At 35.7% G+C, this 26,443-nt stretch overlaps 1 protein-coding gene across 1 annotated transcript in view; it reads left to right on the forward strand.

Moving 5' to 3' along the window:
- The first annotated feature begins 4,147 nt into the window (after window positions 1–4,147).
- The window catches only part of LOC140743518 (dipeptidase 1), a 141,801-nt gene continuing 119,505 nt past the window's right edge, over window positions 4,148–26,443 (forward strand). Inside the window, exon 1 of the mRNA XM_073074851.1 lies at window positions 4,148–4,302. Coding sequence (XP_072930952.1) covers window positions 4,263–4,302 — 40 coding nt within the window. The 5' untranslated portion in view covers window positions 4,148–4,262. The remainder of the gene's footprint in view (window positions 4,303–26,443) is intronic.

The raw sequence follows: 26,443 nt of genomic DNA on the forward strand, positions 1-26,443 counted from the left end.
TAGTACTCTTATGTAACGTTACGTAAACCATCCTTAATTTAGTGTAACGTAATAAAATACTCATTCGAAAATTATTACGTTCCAACTAAAACATTTCAGAAACGTGTATTAATTATTAAAATAACAAGAACGAGAGGACATTTGAACTCGAAATTAAATTCTGAAAGTTCAGTCCAAAAAACAAAGTGAAATAACGATTTAAAATTTCCTCCGTCCTCAGAGGCGTTTAAAGCATTTCACCTAAAATTAATCTACATACGATTTTGAAACAATGCCGGTTGGAAATTTAATCTTTTGTACCGTTCCTTTGAACACGAAACCTTAATTTTCCCTTTTTTACATAGCGACTAGGTTCTTTTATGAAGACTTTAATTACAAGCAGTGGGGTGGGTACCTTTTGTTGCTTAAATACAGGTTGAGTTGAATCTTTGTAACCTTTTCGGCAGGAAGTCGAAAAAAATACACGTCGAAATTGTTAGTAAAATACGCGCTAAGTGGTAGCACATTGTAGTGTGAACTTAAAACGGTTTTATCGAAAACGTTTATTATTTTTGTCATGTTAGGCCTTTATTTTAAGTGGATTTCTAAAGGAATTCACGGAAAGGCAAAGTCTAGGTGATAGTATGTGGCCCCACTGCTGCCCATGAACATCTGTAATCAACCCAAGAACAGCCTTAAAAGCGGCAAACCGCACTTAATACCTAATATATTTTAAAAAATGTAAAAAATTAAAAGTAATTTGTATTCACCAACTTCTAAACTATAGACTTAACATTTAATATCACTAAGCATTTTTTTGTTTTTAGTAATATTCACGCATGATATTCTTTGTTTCTACGTTATTTTGTGATCTACAAAGCAAATGTGAAAGGGCTATAATGTAGCTCCCAAACATATCGCTCAAAGGCGAAGTTGCGTAAAGTTTTGAAAGCAAATAGAACACTGAGTGACATTAACGTAATTGCAGATGTAATTTGAGTACCGTGAGGGAGTTTTATGTGTAAGTTTTCCGAGAGGAGAAAACTCTTTGAAGTTTGACGCGACGGTACCGCGACAACTTTACCCTTTCTTCATGATAGATGTTCATCACAATTTATCTTCATTATCTCCTTACAGGTAATACTGCTATTGTTGAGGGGTTTATTGCGCTTTTCGAACATTTACCTACTGGCTAAGTTTACACACATACATTTCAAAATATTATAAAGTCCTTTCTGGCCAATTTCCGCCCATGATTTCTCTCTCAATTTCTTATTGTTGAAGTAAACGTTCATAAAAAATAGAATCCGTATAAAACTAAAAAAATATGAATTTTAAATGCAGGCAAGAACAGATTTTAGTAAAGGCTCTTAATATTACCTATTAATTTGTTTCTTCGTACAATATATTTCTGTTTACATACTTATCTAGGTGCCTTTTATTAATTATTCCTACCATTAACATAGACAGACCTTTACCGTAAACAGTGATTACTTTAGGGCGTACATTTGAAAAATCATGCAAAGATACTGTCGGTCTGTGGAAGTAGATACTTACAATTTTCTGAGACAAGATTTATATCTGTATCTCAATTACTTAAACTCTAAGAACTAAAGGTCAACCTCTCAATCGCGTGCCACATAAGACATAGTAAAAGTTAGAGCAGTAATTCCTTATTATGGCGAATGGCGCTGCTTTCGGGCGGTTTACTACTTTGTGCAACTGAACTTTTCCCACCTTTTTCATCTTTTTGTTATTCATATTCTCGTTTCACATACATTGTTCTAATTATTTAGTAATCTTATATATAAAATTCTCGTGTCACAATATTAGTTACCGTACTCCTCCGAAACGGCTTTACCGATTTTCTCCAAATTTTATATGCATATTCAGTAGGTCTGCGAATCGGCTATTATCTATTTTTCATACCCCTAAGTGATAAGGGTTGTTTTATATGGCAACACAACGTTTGCCGGGTCAGCTAGTGATTCAATATATTTCTTTTGATTAGACACAAGCATAAATAAGCGTACAGTTCATTTGATGTGAAGAGGAGATTGCAATACGTGAATATCTTCAATTATTTTTGAATAGAATAGGGACTTACTTTAAAAATCGTTCTCAACCCAATACTGTCCCACTACTAAGCATGAATCTCGTTTCGTAGTAAGAGAGGTCTAGGTAGTAGTACATCACTGTAGTTCCGGGACTAGAATAGGGCTACGGTATCCCCTGCCTGTCGTAGGAGGCGACTAAAAGGGGGCTTCCGGGATTGTGGAGGGGGTTCCGGGGTTCCGGGGAAGGACGGCGGTATGTCTGGTCGCATACTGTCGTAAACACTACATGGTGTGGGAGGAGCGAAAGCTACTCCCCCAGGGTAGAGCCCAATCGGGGCATCGCGCTTGGTGGGCTCCGGTTGTGTTCCGTCGGAGATCCCGGAGTTCTCCAACAAGCGTTGAGGACGGCCGGACATAACTCGACGTCGCTCCCACGTCGTCGGGTACCTTTTGAAGCTTTCCCCCATGTTTCCCCCCGTTAAAAAAAAAAAGAAAATGCTATCACGGCTATGCGTATCAATCGATGTTATTCAAAGCGAGGCGCCTATAACTTAATTATCATTACTTTACGTTAAAGGTATACTTACCGAAGAGTTGTTACACACATGTTGAGAGTTTTCCTTATTGTTCTCAAGGGCCTTAATTCTACCAATCTACCGACCTTACTTAACTTGTCTTACGGCTTTATCAACTTATTTTGGAAAAAGACCAAACCCTTATATAAAACTTTCTTTTTCTATTACATTGCAGTAGCTAATGTACATGCAGTCAATTTAAGTATGTGATCCCTACCTTTAAACAAATACGTAAATTGTAAAACAGAGGTTCTACCAAAGTCGATCATAGGTGCGTAGTCTCTTCTAAGAACTAAATTTTTTGTAGGTGAGGCGAAAATATACAACTCATACTCACATATCATACGTATGAATATGAGTGGAGAGACAAAAATGCGTTCAATATACCTTACGTATATTAAGCGGAGTTGAACTTAGCATTAACTCAACAGGTTATATTATATGTGCTAATGAGACTTAAGTTTTATGACAAACAATAGAAAATGTATTCGTATTTAATAGTCAAAAGCGTAACTTTTGACAGGATGTTACATAATTTATTGGCAAGGTTGAAATTAGCAAGGAAAAGTTTACATAAAGTTGTGGATCCTAAGAGCCTGCTTTGAATTTCTTCGAAACGAACACGAAAACTGTTAAAGAGCTTTCAATAATGTACATTATAAATTGGATTCCGCCTGTAATTTAATAAAGAAGTTAGTTCAAAATATACGCCGCGGCACTTGAGCGTATGGGGGAAGTTTAAAACAACACGCTAGTTCGTAACTCAAGCGGTGGTAAGCTTGCGAGTTGCGTTCCGATTCCATTTTCAAAACAAATGACGCGCGCTTACCAAGTGGCCAGATAAAAGCGGCCAGCATGTTTAGACCTGCTTTTTCTGTTACAGAGACCCCTCCAGAGGTCGCCGTTTGGTGGCTCCGAAGAGGGCGGGAAGGCCTTTTGAGGTTGGAAGTGCGTTACTTAAGGTACGTGCCGGGTGAGTTAACCTGCGCACAACTTCGTGAATCAATCAACGTGGTAAGTCTACCCGGCAATCGTTTGGACGTCTTATACGCATGCGTCGGGGTAGGGATGCCCGAGTCGATGTTTCCCAGGGCAAAAATTCTGTCCCGGAATCGCGGCATCAAATTAGACGCCGTTGCGTAGGTATTGTTCGGTAATGAATTAGGCATTTTTTCTGTTTTTTTTTTTTATTTTTTTATTTTATTTCTGTCGTTATTATATTCATTACACTTAAATACACTACAGGTTTGAAATCATAAAAAAAATATTATAAATTAAATTTCATTAGCAAACGGATCTGATTATACCGTAACCTTTTATCAAATATCTTAAAACATTGCATTCTATATTGATATTATTAAACATTAATTTAAAACTATCTTCCAAAACTTCCCCTAAATCTGAATACGTGAGCGTCTAAAATGTCAATAGTAATTGATTGAGATGAGACAGCGTACATAAAATCACTTAATTAAGAATTATAAATGTGTAGCAGACCAGTGATAGAGTTATCACCGGTGTCAAATGTCAGGACTCTGCGCGAAACTTCGGAGACTCTAAGTGGTGAGCGCGATTCCGCTGAAAGCAGTGGTTCTGAGCCGCCGCTTCAGTCAGTATACGCGCGCAACCGGTGTGTAGTACACGCCTCCAAATGCCTGTCGCGATTTCCCGCGCTCCAGCTGCCGACAAAGGTACGTACAAACTTTAAAATAAAATTCAGTGCCATTTAAAAAATCTTTTATATATTTTTTTTATTCGTAAATTTAATTGTTGTTTTTTTCCGTAACGCGTCGGAATAAACCAGCATATTTTTGCCGGTTTTCACGTAATACCGATAAACGACCCGGCGTTGATTGACATATATTGTTTTATAATTAGATTGTTTGCTTGAAGCTTTTGGCGCACAGCAAAAAAGAGGTGAATTTCGGCGTTGTTTTTGCGGGATGTCGGGCCAATCAAAAAATACTCGGGATTGCCAAATTTGCGGCGGATTTTATGTTTTCGGTTGTTTAGTTTTTTTTTTAATTAATATTACGTCATTTTATGCGTCGAGTAAATAATTTTAAACGGTTGTTTTGTGAACTGTTGTTAATTGTGTTTTACATATATATCAGGATTGTTTTAAAATGAAATTTATCCCACATTTGTGAATTTAAATCTGTGAAAATTGAGAAATACTTATTCTTTTACAAACAAATGTTTCTATTGTTTCTTAACTTTTAAATAAATATTTTAATTTATAAACAAAAATTATTTCGCACCAAAAAATATTATGATAAATAACACAAACTTGCGCTTTTATCGGCAAAAATTTCGGGATTTGCAATTTTGGCAAAGTTCCGGAAAACAAGTGCTTACAATAAACATAACATAAAAATACAATTTTATAAAACAAAATCTAACCTAATAGACGAAAATGCTGCGTCGACTACATTTTTATCTTATTAAGACGTTTTAGATATTATTTAACTGCAATAGATAAAAATAATACGCAATATTAAATATTTTATATTCAATTTTAATATTTTGAAAGTATACATATTCATTTTTTTTATTATTATTATTACCTACTCAACAAAAATGCCGGCGGCATAGCATGCCGAGTGCTTTCATTAAAAGCTTAAAGGTCCCTTAGAACAGTAAACGAAGCGAACAAATAGACTCCTAAAAAAATAATAATAATCTTCCTAATAAGATTGCGCACTCACCGACATTTACGGAAGTACGGAACGGGAGGCTTATTGGACAAGCGCGTAATTTAATGAGTTGCGTTTCGAAGGGTCCGCAAAAATACCTGGTAGTCTATTTGACTACTTCGTCTTTGACACCCAACGTTAAAATTTTCGCCGTTGCGTCTGCAATGGAAAATATTTGTATATCTTTTGGCTCTTGCCAAGCGTTGGCAGTTATCTAGTTTGTAAAATATGAAGCTTATCTTAAATAATAAGGTAAATACAAGTAATACAGTTACGAAGTTTGAAGATAACGGTAATGAGATCCTCCGTTCATAACTCAGTAATTAGTATTATTCCAAGAGAACCTAACTTGCAGAAGCTAATGAGCTGGAGCTCTAATTGAATTTAATTGGTCTTGCTCATTAGCCATTAAAACAAATAAGGTCATTTAGAATGAAAAGTTGAGTACAACTCGCATACAGATCATTCAAAAAGTTTTACGTTATACATGAGATATTGAAGTCAGTTTTAATTTATTCAAATGCGTTCCAATTAAGTTAGGAATAGCAACGCATTTGTAGTCACCCCTTAGTAGTTCATTCATATTTAAGGCTAATAACTGATGTCTACGGGTGGCAGTGCTTACTCACCATCAGATGAAATACGTGTTCATTTGATACTTTCGTTTTATAAAAATACATGGCTGCAATCTTTTCCCCTACACGGTTTATGGTTGGACACGGGTTTGTTCTTACAGTTGAGAGAGGGTTGGTGAATGTTATTACCGCAACACCGATTTCTGCCGTGTTGTTCTTGCTTTTCGGTAGCAGGGTGTGGTTGCAGGTTAACTTACATAGGACTCGACTATTTTAGACTTTAGGATTGCAAGGAATCTGTATTACGCATGGCGCTGGTGACAATTTCTAGGTACGCGGAAAATCTCACATTTGATATTTTATTATTACTATTACTTATTCGTTATTGTAAAAAATATAACCCACATTTTTAAGTTAATAAGGTCTATTATCAAGGAAACCTACCTTCTCAGATGGGTGGGACATAAAAATTTATTCAGCGAGTGGAAAGAATTTTAACGATGTTTTAACGATCAAAGTCCTTCCGTGCAGCCTGCTATAAAACTTTTACTGAACACCAAGTACACATTGTGAATCTTCTTAATCAGTTATTCCCTTATTACAAGCTCTCTTATAGCAACAAAATATTTAACTATCGAGTTTTAAAGATTTTAGATAACATGGTAAAGTTTCTTGAGAAATATTTTAACAAAATGAACGTTATATTAAGTGATTTAAGAAGCGATCGGCCAGAAATGAAGACTTATGAGCACTAAGTTAGACCGCCTTGTTAAAATGTATTTACCTTACCGCACACTTCAAACCAAGAAGTAGGAGCGCTTAACATTGCTGTTAAGAGCCAGGAATAGATGTGGCAGTAACATTTCTTCGTTCTAATTATACTGATTCTACTACATTTCAATTATTTAATACATAATATCAGCCAATTAACTTCAGATAATGTTTAATTAACTCGTATATAACATGTTATACAGTATATTTACGCTCCGAGAATTATGGAATAATTAGCTCATTAAATAAACAATATTAATTACTTTCGTAAGTATGTATATTTCGCTCCTTATGATTATGTATCTGACAGAATTGTACAAGTAGGTTGGGTTACTCAAAGTTTCAAGGTGATAGAACTGTCTGTGATTCAGATCTGCCTGCACCACCACCCTAACTATTTCTGCTTAATAACAGCAGTGTAAAGCGCTGGTGTGTTCTGATTTGAAGGGTGTGGTAAAGAAGACATACTGAGTACCGACTTAGTCCTCAGGGATAGTAACGCTGTTGCCAACCTCTGCTATAACTCTAATCCTATATGGAGCCGATTACAGACGTTCATGTGCGACAATAGCTAATTACCATGAGTTGGGACGTATGCTCGTCTGCATACTATAAAAAACCTAACGTTTATAAGCTAATTTTTGGTAAATAATTTTGATTTGAAAACGCTAACCCTAAAATCTGGTTGTGGCGAATTCACATAAACATGGCAGAAGTGGACGCTAGGGAGGTCCCGGCATATGAATTATACTTAAAGCCTGGAACTTGCATGTATATGACGCACATTACATCTGATGTATGAAAATGTATGTTCTCTACGTCGATGTTGCACATTTAAATCTTTTCATATAACAGATATAATTAAAAACTTTTTTAGCCGCTGCAGATTAAATTCGATTTTAGTAATTATTTATTGTCTCTGATGAAATAGCATTTGTCAATATTTACATGCGCGTATAGGTAATTAACTTCAGATAAGATTAGACTCCTATTTGACATCCTCCTCGGAAAACACTGCGTCCCATACCACATCCTTCAAGCCAGAACGCACTGGGAGTTAACACTGCTTTTATAAGGCAGAAATACGTGTAGCGGTGGTGCTGCCGGAGTCGAACTACAGATATCTTTAGAGATATATTTTAGTCCTTCAGGGGAACGGCGCATCTGTGGCCATCTAAACTTATCTGGGATTGATTACAGATGTCCATGGGCGGTAGTAGCCTTACCATCAGATGGACTGCATACTCATGAAAAAATCTCTTTGTTATGGGATAGTAAAAGTAGTTAAAATATTGTTCTTACCTTTACGCCAATGTTATATGAAAGCCTGATAATGTTACGTCCAGCACATTCTCTGACATCGTAATAAATCCATTGTTGACGTAAAACGTAACATTGTTGTGAGATTGCATTGTATTGTTAATCGCTCTCGTGTTTTATGCGTCATCGATAAGGTTGACTTTGTCATCTCGCCGACTTAACGATTTATTGTTTCAATGTTTCAATGACATTTAACTTATCCAAATGTAATCAAAGTTTTATAAATTTAAATCAAATTGGCCAAGTGCGGCTTAAACTCTTACAGAAAGGGTTTCGTACCAATAAAGTGTCATTCGATGTAACGTTCTTGTATTTTATTAGAAAGATAACAGTATAATAACAAAAGGTGTTTTAACTCAATTTTGTGGTAACATTTTTCTAGTTAACGTGATTTGACGTCGATGACAAAATTAAATTTACGTTAAAATTGATGCACTCTCGCCGCGCTATGATATGGGGCTGTTCAAAAATGTGACGGAAATTGGATTTCAAAGCCTGTTCGCCTGTTAGCCAAATACAATTATATTTGGCGTTGCCTTTTAACGCAATAGTCTACCACTTTACTGTCCTGTTAAAAATAATTTGATGAAGGCCGTGAGCATAAGATTATTATTTATATAAGAAACTCACTTATGAAAACAATTTTTACTTGTTTATGTTCATGCCTATTATCTATTTAGATAGACATTCCTTGAAGTACCCACTTAAAACCGAGATGATAAAATACAATACACAAACAATGATATGGACTTTACGAAGTTGTTTGTTTTCTTTAAAGAGATAAAACCATCATTTTTTGATAAAATAACAAAGCAAATACCGATCGCAATGGATTTTTTATCTAGTTTGTAAAAGTACTGGTCATATTGATTCAATTTTTATACGTAATTAGGCCAATAAACGACTACTTTAAACGATCTTAATCCTAAAACTAACTTTATTTATTTCAAAAATATTTAGAATTCAGTCATTTCTATAATAGGGTCAAATTTGTAATCTACTAGATTTGAAAGAAATTGTGATCCTCGACTTACAATTTCTTGTTTTTCCTGATTCATTGAATACCTAAATATTTCATGGTTTGCTTATGAACTACCCAACATTCAAGTTCTAGTAGTTACAACTAAAACTTCCCAAGTAAAGTTATATTTTATGAGCCAGCCGTAAGCTAGCTAATAACTTTACTATCTTAAGATATACAATATACATACAGCTATATTGATAGCTTTGCTGGTTTTAAAATAACTTATTTCGGTACATTTCAGTTCGTAATGGAATATATTTTTACCTTTGTGGTTTATTAGTGTTACGATACATTACAATTAATGAAATATTAACCACAGTTGGTTAAAGCCCGTATTTCTCCGTAAACATATGTTTTCAACAATTTCCTTTCACTGTATTTGTAATTAAATACATTTCACCGTTTGCTCTTTGTTTTATCCTGTTGTATTTATTTATGCTCTTCCCGCAAGTAATACACTGCACGATAATAATGTACGTAGAATATATTTAAACACTGCTTCTCTCAGGCTATTATATTTATTACTTCAGAGAGTTTTTAAAGTATCAACATTTCGTCTTTATATGTATACGTTTCTCTTATATTTTCTCCGTGAACACAAAAACTAGTGATTTAATTTTATGGTTTTTCCATTAAGTTGTTTACTTAATTAAGTAATATATTTAGTCTACTACTTTATTTTGACTTTAGTGCTTCAGTAAAGGTAGCAAAATCTTTTGCAATTCGACTCCGGCGGCACCATCGCCTCACCTATTTCTGTCTTATAAGACATACGTTGTATACAACAATATTAAGCATAGCTGTGTTCTGGGAGAGAGACTTTTCCAAGCGATTTCAGGGTAGAATCGAAACTTCTCTAGGCTTACTTATATACATCAATGTACAGCAGCAGCCACTTACCATCAGTTGGACTGCATTCTCGTTTACTATTTCTATGATATTTATATTATATAAAAAAAAAAACTCAACCTTAGGTTCATAATGTTTCTGTAAATAAATCTTTCCAGCACCAAACTCCTTTATACTAGAATCTTTGAATTTTAAAGTAAGCTTCGTCGCTTCCAAATTCTTGGAATGGTTGTGCTTCTGTCCGCTTCTTGAGAGTACCTATCATTTGATACTCTCCTCATATTTTTCGTGACGGTCAATATTCTATTATAACAAGTATAATAAAGGGGGACAGACAAAACACTACCATTGTCACAATATCGGTCACGTCTTGTCTCTTGTAAACTTAAATATTTACAAGTGTAGATAATAGGAGGAAAAGACGACAAAGTTATTAAACATGTCTTAAGAGTAAAAGGAACCAGTAAATTTGAATCGCTCTCCTACATTTATTTTTACTATCAAATATATTTAAGTACATGTTTACTCGGTATTAAAAGTAGTCGACACTTTTCGGCACTTTATAAGTATATTGTTTGTATAAAGCATATTATAAAAACATGCATTTCCCTGCCGTCTGAATTTAAAATAATAATGCATACATTTCATAAGTTGAAACTCAGATCACATTTTATGAGCAGGTATCTATGCGAATGTTCTCATTTGATACTACAATAGTTACATACAAACTACATAGTTACATTTTCTTCCATGTACTCGTAAATAGGTAGACATCAAAAAAGAGTTATTATTTTATTCAAGAAAGTTTTTGTATCTTCAGCTATTACATTACATTTTAACGGCCCTTATTAAAAATATTAAATTGTAGCCTAAATTTTTAATTAATCTTTTTTACTCTAAAATAAAATGAACGATAAAAAATCTTTCTTACCGAGGACAAAGGAGATTCTAATTTCGTTAGGGTCGAAAAAGTCTTCGATCGAACGTAAAATTAAAGTAATTACATTGACCTTAGTTTGTTTAATGTTTTAATAATGGTAATTACTTGGTACTTGTTATGACAGAGACAATACCATTCCGCTCTCAAGCTTCAATAGGCACTCCGCATAAATACAACTGAAGACTACGGATTCCACTTTCTTTTATTTAATTTATAAGCAAGAGGAATAAAAGCGTTTGTAATGTAATAATAACAGATACAATCTCGGATGTTTTGTTTCATTGAAACTAGTGCTCTCGATTTTATTTTATTCGCGAACTTCTTCGGCAACCACATAATGTACGGCTGTTGTTGTTTCCCGGAAAAGTTTCGAATGCTTGAAACTATAGCCTGCTGTAACTACGTATAATATGTGTTATTGAAAATTTCTGAAAGCTATCACATGAATACAATAGAGGTATATTTTCCAATATTCAACATAAAACCATTGTTATTGATGTGAAACATCTATAGCCGCACGTAAAACCGATTTCTGGCGTGGCGACGCATGCCGTGGCGTCGCCACGCTATACGATGGTATATATATACAGTCTATATGCAGTAGTGTGTACGGTGTGGCGACGCGTCGCCATGCGCAATAACTATTACCGAAGTCACTGATTAAACGAATTAAGTAGTCACGATTTGAAATAAATTCGTAAATTTTTGTATTTAATGAAAATAAATGTTTATTCAATAAATAGTCATCGTTATCTGGAAAAAAATCGTAATATTTTATTTTATCATTATGACATATTTAGTTCCTATCACAATATGTTCTTTTCTGCATATTACTTTTACGAAATAATGTCGATGTTTCACATCTGCCAGGCGTCCCGTGACGGCTCACATTTTTTTTTTCGTAGAAAAATCATATGGTTACTTACTTTTTTATTGTAAAATTTAATAGTAAAACATATTTCGTGTGATTTAAAAATGTTATATTTTGATAAAGGACCATATTTCATTATTAATATTCCTTCGGAGCAAAACATTCTCAAGAAAAACATATAAAAGCAACGGCTACTGCACCATTCAGACCATGATGTCTGATGTTATGTCATCACTGCTATTATAGACACCTGTAGCTGACCTCATAATGGCCTTTGTATACCCAAACTAAAACAGGGTCGCAATACATCGTCAATATAATGAAGAAATATCTTTTTACAGTAATATAAATGAAATAGAGCCGCTTGAAGCTCTAATGTACGAACGACGTTTGGAAGCAGTCGCCAGCATTCGCTGACCATCGTCCCCGGCTGTGGTCAGCAATCGAGTTTTACCGACTTTACATAATTTATTTTTAAGCAATGAGAGAATATTTATGTTATTAAAAGATCGTCTAAAATAAATAGAGTGATATGGCTCAGGCAGGTCAAGAGATCAGACTATGTTATGTATAACACTCGAGGGCATGCAGCGATTGTAAATATTATCATGTAAATAAATACAGTACCGTTATATTTCGTGTTATTAGTAGACATGTTTTAAGTAATGAACTCTAAGAGGATTCAAAGGGTCCTATCATTTTTTAGAGAAAGTTCGGAAATTTTAGAATTAAAATGTATAAACAGGAACATCAGATTCGATTATGAAATTAAGAAAATAACTTGCTTTCATGGCGCGCTTTTGATAATATTTTTGAGTCTGATATTTATTTCTTTCAGAGAAAAATAAATATATACCCGTATTTATATGTTTTTTTTCATATCTGAATTTATAGTGTATGTCTGTTACTGTCTGCCTAACCTCAAATCTGGACTCAACTTAACCGGACCTTTCACACAAAATAATTTTATAGGACCATTACAGGAAAATATATATTGTAATAGAACAGCAAAACTTGATTTTTTAATGGAAAGGTCATTTAAAAGTCATTTACTTGAAATATTTAACTAATAAAAATATCTAATAGTTTATTAGTCCCACAATATTACGAATTCAAATTCAAATAGAATTCGTTAACATATTTTAGGTCAAAGGCCGAAAACTAAATTGTCTATCAGTTTCATGGCGAAATTATTGACGTAAAAATATAATTTCCAGTAGTTCATACAATATGGGTGGAACAAAATGAATGCCGATGATACTGATGCGACAAATCAGGCACGCACAAGCTATTCATATAAATTACCATGTGTAAAATATATGAATAGAATTGCGAGTATTAATTTGTAGCGTATTCGGCATGGGCAGTGGGGTGGCTGTGGTTTCAATCACTTTCAGTTTATGAATGGACCGTGTCCAGTCAATGGCTTATTAACGGAATGTTCAAAATGATAAGTACATTACATACATTCATGAAACTACATTAAATAACACTGATTACTCGTATTTATTAGAGGGATACGTAATGAATATGTAATTATTTAATCAACTTCAAAAAAGAGAGAGTTTATTAACAATGGGGTTGTTTGTATGTAAATCGCTCCTTATTTTTGCTCTGTGTTGCTGTTTTATAGAGGTAGTGTAAGACGGACACATACATCGACTAGTAGTTGTAACTCGACATCTCGAAGCAGTCCGAAGTTCTAATCCTAGACGCACCTCTGATGTTAAGAATCACTCGCTCAATCAATCAATCAACCAATAAATCAAGAATCAATCACTCGCTTTATTGCGAAGGAAACTTGCATCATACCTTAGAAATCTTAAAAAAACTCATAAAACATATGTGAAGTCTACCACTACGTCCGATCCTTCTTATTCAGACACGTGTCCAGCAATGAAACAGTAATGGACTGACGAAACACAATTCTTTGCCGATCCTGTTTATACGAAGTAGTTTCAAGAGAACCTGTTGGTTCTCTACTCTTGTAGGTGACTATAGTTTGCTGGTTACCTACTGTTGTAGGTAACTATACTTTAACATTTTATTTCCTGTGACTTAAACACAGCTTATTTGTTACTGTTTAATTATTACATTGGAATGGGTTGTAGCGATAAACTATTCCAACGGTTAGTTAATTCGGTATTTATATGCACGGTAAAATTTATGTTTGCTAGCAAATAATCAAACGCATAAATTTAAGTATTCGCATAAATTGCGGGTATGCAATGCGTATAAATAGTTGTTTAGCAAATTATATTGTTTGACTAAATAAATTATTGGATGTTCAGGCAATCATGTATTTATTACTATGGAGTTGTTTAATTAAATAGTTGAAACCAGCACGATCAGAAAAGTACTTTTTTTTTTTTGTTAACGAGGGGGAAGCCTTCAAAAGATACCCGGTGCCGTGGGAGCGACACAGGGTTATGTGGGATTTTTTCCGCACTAAAACCTCCCCGGTGGCCGTACTCGGCGCTGCGTAGAGGACTCCGGGGTCTCCAACGGAACGCAACCGGAGTCCTCTTGGCGCGTTGCGTCGTCGTTCTCCGCCCAGGTGAGCTTGACGCTCGCCACACCGTCTGGTGTTCACGACGGTATGCGAACACACATACCGCCGTCCATCCCGGGGTTGCTGACCGGGCGGTTTTACCTCCCACTCTTGTCGTCCGCAACCCCGAAGCCCCCTTTTAATCGCCTCTTACGACAGGCAGGGGATACCGTAACCCTATTCTGGTCCCGGAATTACAGGGACAATGGTGTCATCCACCTCATAATTGGCCAAGTGCGAGTAGAACGCTCACGATGGTTCCGTGGGTCTTTACCTTCAGTATTCGTTTTCATAGCAGTTCTTGAGATTTGAAATTTAAAGTGTCTATCTATTGTGGTGAAATACATACATAAACCGTACCAGTGGTGTCTTGTTGGGCGGTTTTTTATATTTAGTACTTATTGTTAATACACGCACTCTGCTACGGACACACATTATTCCTTATTACTAAGCCTCCACCTTAGTAATAAGGACCTGTTAGATTTTGCGTGAACCCCAAAAGGGCGAAGGGTATCATCATCATCATCATCATCAACCCATTACTGTCCCACTGCTGGGCACGGGTCTCCTCTCAGAATGAGAAGGATTAGGCCATAGTCCACCGCGCTGGCCAAGTGCGTATTGGTAGACTTCACACACCTTTGAGTTTTTTTTTTTTTTTATAAATCTCTCAGGTATGCAGGTTTCCTCACGATGTTTTCCTTCACCGTTTAAGCAAGTGATATTTAACTTCTAATACGCACATAAATTTGAAAATCAGAGGTGCGTGCCTGGGATTTGAACTTCGGACCCCTCGATCGAGAGGCCGCGTTTCTTAACCACTAGGCTATCACTGCTTTTGCTTGCATAAAAGGGTATCATAATACTATAAGAATATGTTAGGTGATGCTCGACTTTTAAACTTTTAAACAAATTTCAATAAACATAGCATGCTCTTCTCTGACAATAAATTATTCAGCAAAATCTACCAGGTGTCCCGATAGTTCGATGACACGGGTCGCGAACTTTCAAAGTTTGTTGCATAGTGTTGGCGATACCTGCAAGCACGTTGCTAGTTGGTGCTCCAACTGTCACCGCTTTGTTCCTCATATGATAAACTCGCATTAACTTGACGGAATAATTCCTTTGTTTAGAATAGGTATGTATATGTTTCAATTTTAAGTTTGTGGGTGGATGTAGGGAGTAGAGTGGATAGTACACCCTTTGTGGTTCTGCTCCGTAGGGACCATCACCACTCCTTCTAACAGCATTCTAACAGCAGTTTTAAGCGCAGCTGGGTTGTGGTCTCTGGTTTGAAGGTTTTAGAATTTCGAAATGTCAGCGTTACGTGGTGAACTAAGGGATATCCAACGAATAGCCTGTCGGTCTCTATCTGGAGAGCATTATACTTTAAAGTATTTTCGGTATGCGGCTGCTTAGGTCAGACAAAAGATACTGTAGCTCTATTCTTATCGAGCTGCAAACCTTTTCCTTGAATACAACAGCTTAAACTAAGCTGTCCAGTATGTGTAATACTGCACAACAATACAGTTTTAGTAAACTAAGCCTCTAAGTCAAATATAAAGCGTGCAAAATACAACAATACACTCTCGACGCTTCGACAGCGATGTGACAGCATAATAGAGCAGCTAACGTCAGCGTTCAACCACTAGTGACGGCGTCTGTTTAATATTTTACATACAAATAGGTTCCCTCAATAACGCGGAGGGTAACATCGTGTAAAAATTTGCATGGAAATGCATACTGGCGCTTGCATATAAATGGAACGGCAATATGCAACCTAGTAACCTGTTACCGCTGTGCTGTTTCACGGTCAAGGTTATGCATCTCATCATACATTTAGAATATGATTTCTGGATGATTTTGCTTTATAATATTCAAGTAGAAAACGTATGTACCATATGATGGTAAGTGGCTAAGTGCCGCATGTCTGTAATTAAACCCAAATAGGATTAGGATTCCTACCTGAATACGGTCACAGATGCGTTGCTACAATTGAGGACCAACGCTTTGGATGTCTCCCTTACCACACTTTTAAAACCAGAAGCAGCGCTTAACATTGCAATTATTAGGCAGAACCCCATATATTCTAACGCGTAACTAAACAAAGTCTAAGCGTCTAAGAAAGAATGTTAGCGAGTAGAAATCGGATAACTTTTGTCAGGACGCTGAAGATAATACACCACTACATAGTAGTGAACTCTTTCGTAGTTCGTATTAAGGTACCTAAAGTACGAGTAATTCCAGATAAACTTTGTACGGATAGTGTGGAAGTTTGTACTCTTAATGTGTTTCAAACTTATAATTAAGCACAAAAGCAGGGTACATGCATATCCGTTTCCCAACCAAATGGAGTATTCAAAGTTTTGATGTGTAATAGCAGAACTGATATCATAACTCTATGAACGGATAACATAATTGGTAAATATGTTATCCGCCACCATTCCACGCAATTATGAAGTGTATCGTATAGTAGTGAGTACATCAATTTTTTAACAATTTAACGCCCTTTAAGTCCAATGATTCAAAAAACAAAACGTCAAGGACACATCAGGGCAGTAAGACTCATCTTGTCTATACTAATATTATAAAGAAGAACACTTTGTTTGTTTGTCTGATTGTAATGAATAGGCTCAAAAACTACTGAATCGATTTTAAAAATTCATTCACCATTCGAAAGCTACGAGTAACATAGGCTATATTTTATATGAAATATATTTGATAAATAGATTTTTCGGCGGTACAAAGTTTGCTGGGTCAGCTAGTACCAAATATAGTAATATTCTTGTGTTTCGATATCGGCAATGTAATATATTCATATCTATTTTCATTTCAGTACAAAACAATAGCAAGGTATCTATGTAACCCCAGACCTTCTCTTATTATTTGAGATTCTAGATGTATATCTGTCCATCTGTCTGTTTCCATATTACTCTCAGAAAACCTTTCATTTGATAGCCATAGGATGAGATGTTTAAGCGACTGCGATATTGGATTGACAATGACGTCATTAAGCTCATCAAGCCTTGTCAAGCAAACCAACGCGTATGAAAAACTTCAGCTCAATCGTTTGAGATTTTTTACTGTTTTTTAAGCAACATTTGATCCTCAAATACATACGAACTAACAAAACAATTTTAATAAAAGCTTGTAGTGTTATAAAGGCGTTTTTTTATAATATAGGAGTAGCGGACGAGCATGCAGTCTACCTCATGGTAAGTGGCTAATGCCGCCAATGGATCTATAATCAACCCCAGGTAGAATTAGATATTCCTATCTGAGGTTGGCCACAGATACGCCGCTTCCCCTGAGAACTAAGCTGGAACGCCTCGGAAAAGTATGTCTACCTTACTTCAAAACGGAACACCGTGAGGCGGTGGTGCCGAGACGAACCACAAAGGGTTCTAACACCTTCACGATACTCCTTCACCTTCGCGTTACTGGGCTGTTAGGTATAATATTGCTAAAGGTAACAATCTGGTAGAACGTTTATCGATTTTGGATATACATACTTTATTGTAAAGAAAATGGACGGCGCGACTCCTGTCACCTCTGACAACTATATTGGATGAAAATTCAATTACGGTAAATCAATTTGCTCAACGCTTTGAAAATTCTTGAGAATCTTTAACAAGTCTTAAATAAAATTTTCATTAATCTAAATTGTAGAACGAATACAGGTCTGTGATCTTATACCAGACTATAATTTATGAGTTCTATAGATATTAATGAAGAGGGACTTTCGTTCATATCATTCAAATACACTTCAGACCAATGTCTACAGTTCGATAGATAAGCGGATTAAATCCATTGTGACGGTTAACGTAGCTAGTTACTCGCGCTCTATTTAGCGGATTGCGACTAAATAGATTGACGATAATGAGCACGTTTGCAAGCAAAACTTACGACTGGAGTGTCTGGAATTGCTTTCCAGCGCTTATTTTTCTCTTCAATAAAAATCCTACTCTGAACGTCTTTTTAAAAATACTTTGCTGGATGGAATTTAATGATGCGGCATATAATCAGGTAATATAATCTAATTGCCTCTCTGTAAAAAGCTTTCCTACCAATTTTTAACTACCTACAATAGTTGGAAAAATTAAATATATGGTTCTTAAATCGGTATAAGACAGGTTATTAGAAGTATTCAGATTTAAATAGTTAACATTATGTCTCATTTTATTTCTGCCTTAAAACTAGTCACTATGTGACATCTTTTGTTGTATTGTGTGGGATCAACAAATCTAATATGTATTCATTTTTGAGCAACCCCAAATAAATTGTGAGTAGGGCAAGAAAATTTACGCAATGATTTATTCTGAGTGGGAACTTAATACTAGTCAAGGAAAAGGGTTTTCTCGATTCATAGGTTGTTGGTTGTAAATGTAGGCGTGGGCAAAACTTCTTACCTTTTTATAAGTGTTATGGTAAAAGCGGATTTAAGCAATGCATTTTATTTAGTAGGGACTCCAACAGACGTACCATTTCTATCGACGATTTAGTTGCTTTTAAGAGGCAATGATCATACGCTGCACCCTTCGTCGCTGCTACTTTTCGATAAAACAATTGAACTGGCAAAACGCCGTGCAGCGTGCAGCCGCTAATGCCTGCCATACACACTACGGTGCACCGGAGAGGCCTACCTGTTCAGGTAAGCCTGCGCTGTTAGACCAGACTCTGTGTAGAAATAGACCTTTTTTCTCTTGGGAAACCCTTCATGGGTTCCTCTCGGTTGCGGGGACAGTGGAGAGGACACGGTATTCCTCTGAACACCCTTTGTCGAGGCCACGGGTACGCTAATACTAACCTATGCAGTTTTTTTAATCTGTGCAGGCGACTGGTCACACCGTACGGTATGTCATCGTCTTCAATCGATGCCATCGCAAAAAGAACTGAACACCGTTTCGGTAGACCGGAACTTTCCCATACACGCTACCGACGTGCGGTTGATGGTACAGGCTAATCTGCGAAGATAAACTGTCCTGTACACCGTAGCGTTTGTGGCTTACATAAGGTAGTGACTAAAACGTACATCATGACGATGCAATAACCAAAACACCAATCTCCGGTGCTAGAAGTAGCATGTCTGCTACGGCCGTGAATCGAATCAACCACTAACTTAAAGATATCGGTCGAGTTTGAAACTTTGTGCGAGCAATGTAATAGCTCTCTGGTAAGTTTCTAGTTTGCCAGAACTATATCCCTGTTGTTTCCTTTATGATGAACTTACGAGACCAAGATGCGTATCGAACATATATTCCGCTAATTAGGCCTCGTTTGTGAGAAACAATTTATTGTTGGCAGAATATTACAATGTTATATATTAAGTGTATGCATGCAGGTATTTAGATACTTTCACACTACTTTACTACAATCTTTGGCCTACACTTGTTAATAGATTTTTAAAAATGAGGTGTCATTTTATTCGGCATTCGCGAGTGATTGTTGACCAAAATAAAAAAGCGAAATCGCGTCTTTAAAATGGTTTTTGGCTTTCTTACTTTTGAAAAAATACATATAACTTCCTTGATCAAATACAACTGTGCTAATAAATAAACGAAAAATATCTAGGCAATTTTCACAAAATGATAATAATTGTTGTCTTCATCGGCACAGCAAAATACTCGTATATAGCTGGTATACCCTTACTTTGCTGTATTAAAATGTTCACCACTAGAAGTTTCTAAGCAACTAGCCAACATTGCTATCGAAACATCCACTTAGTTAAACACTCTCGGTCAATGCATATCATTAGCCTTTAACGCTCTTTATCGACTGAATAAATCTACTGGGATGAGTATTCAGTGGTTCGACCATCAAGCTAGAACTAGATGCAAAGGATTTATGTACATTGTATGCTGATCAGAATGGTCAGGTTGTGTGAATATTAAGCAGATGTGAATGCACTATTATCATTCTGTTCTGTAACTGACAAAGCTCTCTAATCCAAGAGGCGTTTCTGTTCTGATATAAGAATTGATGAGATCTGCTCATTATAAGCCCTGAATACAGCTAACCAACTCCAAAATCTCAGTGTGATTTTTAAAATTTAGATCTTGGGGACCAAGTTGGAAATCCTCGTGTGCTAATAAAGTCTGTTTACATACCAATAAATATACCCATTCGGACATAATTATTACTTACAAGACTTTAAAAAATAATTTTGAGTACGATCGCAAGAGTTATGTTGATGGGGGTTTAATAAGAGAAGATGATTACCCTGACCTAAAAATTTTAGCTATAAACAATATAAACCATGCACGTATTTATTTTGTGAAGGCTTACTCGATACTCTTTCACGTATTGAACGTTAAAAGCAAGATTAATGGACCCACACTACCATACGATGCATAAATGTCTTGTAATCCCAATTTTAAGAATCATCGAAGTCTCCGGGACCGCAGGTAGGTAGTTAAGGATCAGTGCGTTCAATTTCCATCATCATCAACCCATGATGACTGTCCCACCGCTAGGCACGGATCCCTCTTAGAATAAGAACGAATTTCCATAGCCACTACCTAATATTAAAGGTTAATCTTGAAGTTTCGATGTTAAACATAAAGCTCTGTACTGTAAGCATACTATTAAGTCCTGCATTAAAACGGCCTTATATCCTGTGAGTGAGGGATAAAATTAGAAGCATGTAGCGAGCGAGCTGGCTCGTTGCTTCATTATTTTCCCGTGGGAGAAACGGGAGACGATAGGATGACCCGCATTTATATTTTCTTTTGAACTGGAGGTAATCCTCTAATCGGTTTAATTAGAAGTTGTACCGACCGCAGCTTTTTGCTATACCCGTGGTCGAGCTTTTTCAAAGCGTAACGTTGAAACAAATTAGTTTCGCTCTTCTATTTAAGTTTGAAGCTACCGTTTTCGATCCATTTTTTGCGGAGTGAAATAGCATAAACGCTTTACGATTTACCTTTAAAGCTTAAGTCTGTCTTTGACTCTTGTATGTCAGTTGAAATTTGAAGAAATTTATAAACCCACTACCAAGTTTGTATTTAATAAGTATTTTGCCTCGTTTCATGTCTGCTATAATTCCACTGTACCCTCAGTATGAGTTTTAAACCCAGGACTCGATCAATTGAATAGAAAGCCCCACATTTCTATTGTCCATACAAACCTATATGCAGCGCCTCTGATGGTCGTTTAAGAACTAACATTTGTGTGTAATGTACAGAGTTTGAGCTGTCAAAACCTTAATTCGATCGATCAAGTCATCGATTGAAACGCCATACTAAGGACTGTGTCCTTAGAATGACGTTTCGTCCCCGAATCGATTAATCGAGATCTCGATTGTAAATGTATACTAAGGCGCAGTATTGACAATTTTCTATTAGGTGGACTGTATGCATTAGGTACTGCCTATTATGAAAAACAATTAGTTGAGAACGTACCTACCTGACGTACCTTTATTACTTAGTCCGTGATGATTGCATACGCGCGCACATAGTTCATATGCATGCTTTTAATAACGGACTCATACGGCATCGCTATGTATGCGGGCCGCATAGTTTACATTTTTGATAGGATACGTGAGCTACAGTATGATGGGTACTTACTTTGCCTACAAACAGAAAAAATGTTATTGAAGTGAGTTTATGAAAATGTACTAATCTATTTTAAAATATGCTGTATTTTTTGTGTTGTTGTATTGGGTTAATGGTTTTGCTGTTGAGGTTAACTTTGCTTATTTCGACCTCGATATTTTGTAATTGGTATAATTTGTAAAATTAATTTTAATAATCCCTTATTAGTGGCTTTTTAATTACAATTGTTAGCTTTATTTTTATTGAACATATATTTCTTTAAACTTTCATACCATGCGATAACGACACAGTTCATACTTATTTTTTGTATTTTATTCTTTATTATACAATTATATTGCAATTTATGATTTTAGACTAAAATTATCGCGGAATTGAGACATTTTATTATGTAACGGGTACTCACGATATGCGTTTTTTATTGCCGATATTTCGACCCAGTTGCATGGATCGTGGTCACGGCGAAACTGAGGTGGAGGGGAGAAACCGTTGACAAGTACTAGTGGTAGATTAATCTATCTACCCTACGTCTAGTTCGTTTTTCTTTTCTAGGTTTCATATCACGACACACAACACTGACAATATCCTTACGCTCCGTACTTTGCACTATTTGTGACTTGCATAAACTAACCACTGGATTCCACGTTTGGGCTAACTTAAAACCATCTTCTCTATTGAAGTTCCTAGGATGTTTCTTGATCTCTATTGCTTCTCTTACTAAACGAGGAAAGTAATGACGCTCAGTGGAGATCACCTGAGGTTTGTGTAATTTAATCCAGTGGTTACAACCTGAACTGAGGATGTGTTCGGCTACCGCAGATTTCTTAGGGTCATTATTTTTGACTGCGCTGATATGTTCCTTAATGCGTTGTGATATGGCTCGTTTTGTCTGCCCAATATACGAGCTACCACAACTACAGTCAACCTTATAGACCCCTGGGCACTGGTATGGAATAGTATCCTTGGGGGAACGAAGATAGGCCGCGAGCTTTTTAAAAGGCGTAAATATACTTTTTATGTTATATTTTCGATCTAAAATCCTCCCTATCTTATCCGTGACACCTTTCACATACGGGAAATATGCGGAATGCCTTTCTACTACGCTGGTGGTGTTATGATTCCGTTCAGTTCGTTTGGCTATAGTTACGTGGCCATTGAGACGCAGGACCTTCTCCAGGTGTTCCAACTCCTGCAAAAAATATATTGCAATTAAACATTACTTCTAACGCTTTCAATATACTTATGTATACATACGCACTATCTTGTAGGTACATGTACTTAATTCGCGTTATCTTACAACCGATTGGGATTTTCTCACAAACTGACGAACGATACATGACAACATGCGGTATTGTTGGTTTTCGGTGACAAACATATTTATGGGATTGGGGAGAAGGGAGATTGACCACAAATTGGATGTTTATTCGAGCGGATGTCAATATCGAAACTTAAACAACGATTACGAAGCTATGAATAACTAAATATTATTACCTGTCTAAGTCACAATTATGATAGTTGATTATGACTTAGTGTCACTAGGGTGGGGGATGTTGGCGATGCAGGCTTCTGGCTGACAATAGGGATAGGTTTTATATATTTTTACCTTTTTATACTATTTTTGTATTTATAAAAGAAATATTTATATGTCACTTCTGACTACTAGAAAATAAAGGAACGTTGTATTTTCTCCGACTTCTCAAAAATACCTTAAAAACTTCGATTTAGTTCGATAAAGCCTTTGCCCTAATCATCGCTGCGAGTCACCGGGGCCCTACAAAATTTGGTCCTTAACTCTACTTTGAAAATATTCTACGTCTAATTAAGCTTGCATTCAAGCTACACGCTTAGTTTGCAAAATATCTCTAAACTAAGCAAATTTCGTTGTGACCCCAAATATTCTCTAAACATGGACGTAACTTAACAAATATAATTTCTCCAGGGATTGTACCTAGTTTCGAAGTCAGACCACAACTTGCCGAGACAAGAGCGGACAGATAAATATTAATTGCTTTTCTAAATACCGACATTGTTAAGTTTTAATTGAGCTCTACGTATTTAGGTAGTATATGTGGAATACTTTTGTAGAAAACTCGTATTGTTGCAAACTTTTATATAACCTTGTCTTATTACTTCGTACATATATGACAGTTGAATATAACAAGTTAATTTGAAGTCAGGAAGTCCAGGTGATGTAGCTAAAATTTTGCATAAACGTTTGGTTAGAATGACAGCATATACATGCATAGCATAGCATGAATCATTAGCATGGTCTTGTAATTCTGAATCCAATATGGCGACCATCGGCGGTCCCAAGATGGCCGGCCAACTATTTTTTATAGTGTCCTTTTAATTAAAAAATGGGGCGCTTATTGGTTTATCATTGATACGTAACTACATAATAAAACCATTACAATCGGAATTCTCGAGCGAGTAGTTATGAGGAGACATTCAAACTTACAGAGGTAGCAACGTATCTGTGGTCGTTAGGGAGCATTGAACCCTATTGTACTTGAATATGGATGGGTATAAATACCACTGATCAATTACTATCACATGTTTAGCAAGCTCATTTTCGTCTGCATATGTTGACGAAACTTTCACACAATTCTGGTAGAACTATAGAATAGTCACTTATGAGACGTGTAGCCAAGAGTATATTGCTACTCCTGTAAACGATTAATAACGTTTAATACGGCGCACATTTATGGAACAAAAGATGTGTCACATCTGGCCATTAATAATTAATTCAGTTCTTATTTACCAAATATCGAAATTAAAATTATCAAAATTTCAAACGCACATTTTGAAGATCTTTGGTAAGCAAAGCATTAAATAGATTGACAATTAATGACGATCGTTAAAAAACAAGATGTAAAAATAAACCAGTAGGCGTTTGCTTTACGTCATATCCTCTGAAATTTTCACCATTGACATTTATCAACGTCGGGGCGGCACCTGTTATTGCCACCCTCGGTGTCGGTGATCGTTTTGTAACATCAATCAGGTGTGTACACAAAAGAACAAAAACAAGACATTATCAGCCCCAATCTACGTTTAATCCAGCTTAAATGAAATATTTTTCATCCAACCATTTAGAATTAAACGTGGAGATTAGGGCTGTACAAATGATTATCATCATTATCCATTTTGAACCGAAAATGTATATAAGTTTTCAGTTTTAGTCTTTCATTTGAAATTACGGTTGAGCAAATACAAGATTGATAATGAATTAAATATTATAAATCTCTTGCTTACCTAGTTACCTGGCAGTATCACTTTTATAAAACTCTTACAGTTCATAGTTATACTGTAATTTAATATTAAGGTTTAAAATTCAAGTTAATTTTAATTATAACAATAACTTTGACGATAACGATGGAATGTTACAATTTTATATTGCACCTATTTATTTATCATTAGCGTCGTCTGTCTGTCACTGTCAGAACGATTTTACGGACGTAATTTAAACGTAAACAAACTCAAAATGTTGCCGCTTAATTTTTTAAGCATGCATTTGACGGTAAGTTACCATTTCGTAAATGTTAAAGTGTTATGGTGCAACTCACACTAATTATGATAACAATTTAAAATAGCAAATAAACAAAATGTATCTATGATTTTAAAAACTTTGAATTTGCTTATTTTGTATCCCTGCCCTCATACCTATGAGATACCGTAATACATGACAACAAAGTGTTTGGTCACAAAAGGCTTCAAATGAATGCCTTTGTATCGTTGTACAGTTGGCTCTGCCTTTAATCAAAGAATTTTTGACTTTGTTTTCTGATGTAGAAAATGGAGTCGCTCTCGTTTTGAAGTGGTCCTTTTTAGCGTTCAGTACCCAAAGGATATCAACGGAAACCTATTATTTAGCCTCCGCTCCGTCTCCTGTCCATATGTCTGTCTGTCTGTCTGTCACAATGGCATATCTCTTGAGCTGTAGACAGACACTTATTTTTTACAAAGTATGTATAACGGTGACCGCTGTTACAATAAATACTAATAATAATAAAAATGCTTGAAAATAAATTAGGGTCGCCATACAAAAAACTGCTATTTTTTGGCGTTTTTCGGTTTATTATCTAGGCCGTAATAGGTAGACGGTTAAATTTTTCACAATACATTTACTTATATGGCTGATATAATGACAAATATTTAAAATAAATGAACATATTGTGGTACGGAACCCTCCGCATTCAAATCGCATGCGGCGAATATTTGATTCCTATTTTTATATTTTCTTCTGGATAGGATATTTTAGATGTGTATACAAAGGTACGTGTTTTTATGACTAAATCTTTGTGGCTCAACAAAATATGACTGAATTAAAAATGATAATGTTATTAGATTTATGGCGAGACCAAATCGAAATAGTTAATACAATTCAAATAGGTTTTAGGTAATTATATGAAATAGGTTTGAGGTAAATCCTAATCTCGAATGATCTTAATTCGTTCACACAGCTAGTCAGACGAAACGAAAATGAAAATTTTCAAGTGCCTGATCGACTAATCAAACGTTCACAGAGCTTAAGGCCGAACTTCAGATAAATACGGACAAATCAATCAAATACTCTAGCAATGTTTTCCCGAAATAAGAAAGTGCCATGTAGTAATACTGCGAAGTATTCAATCAGACTAGCATTTTAATTAAAACGTTCATCCATCTGACACTCAAAAAATGAA

Source organism: Epargyreus clarus, unplaced genomic scaffold (assembly GCF_041222505.1).
Source record: "Epargyreus clarus isolate Ecla_fem2 unplaced genomic scaffold, WU_Ecla_fem_2.2 ptg000007l, whole genome shotgun sequence".
NCBI classification, from domain to species: domain Eukaryota; kingdom Metazoa; phylum Arthropoda; class Insecta; order Lepidoptera; family Hesperiidae; genus Epargyreus; species Epargyreus clarus.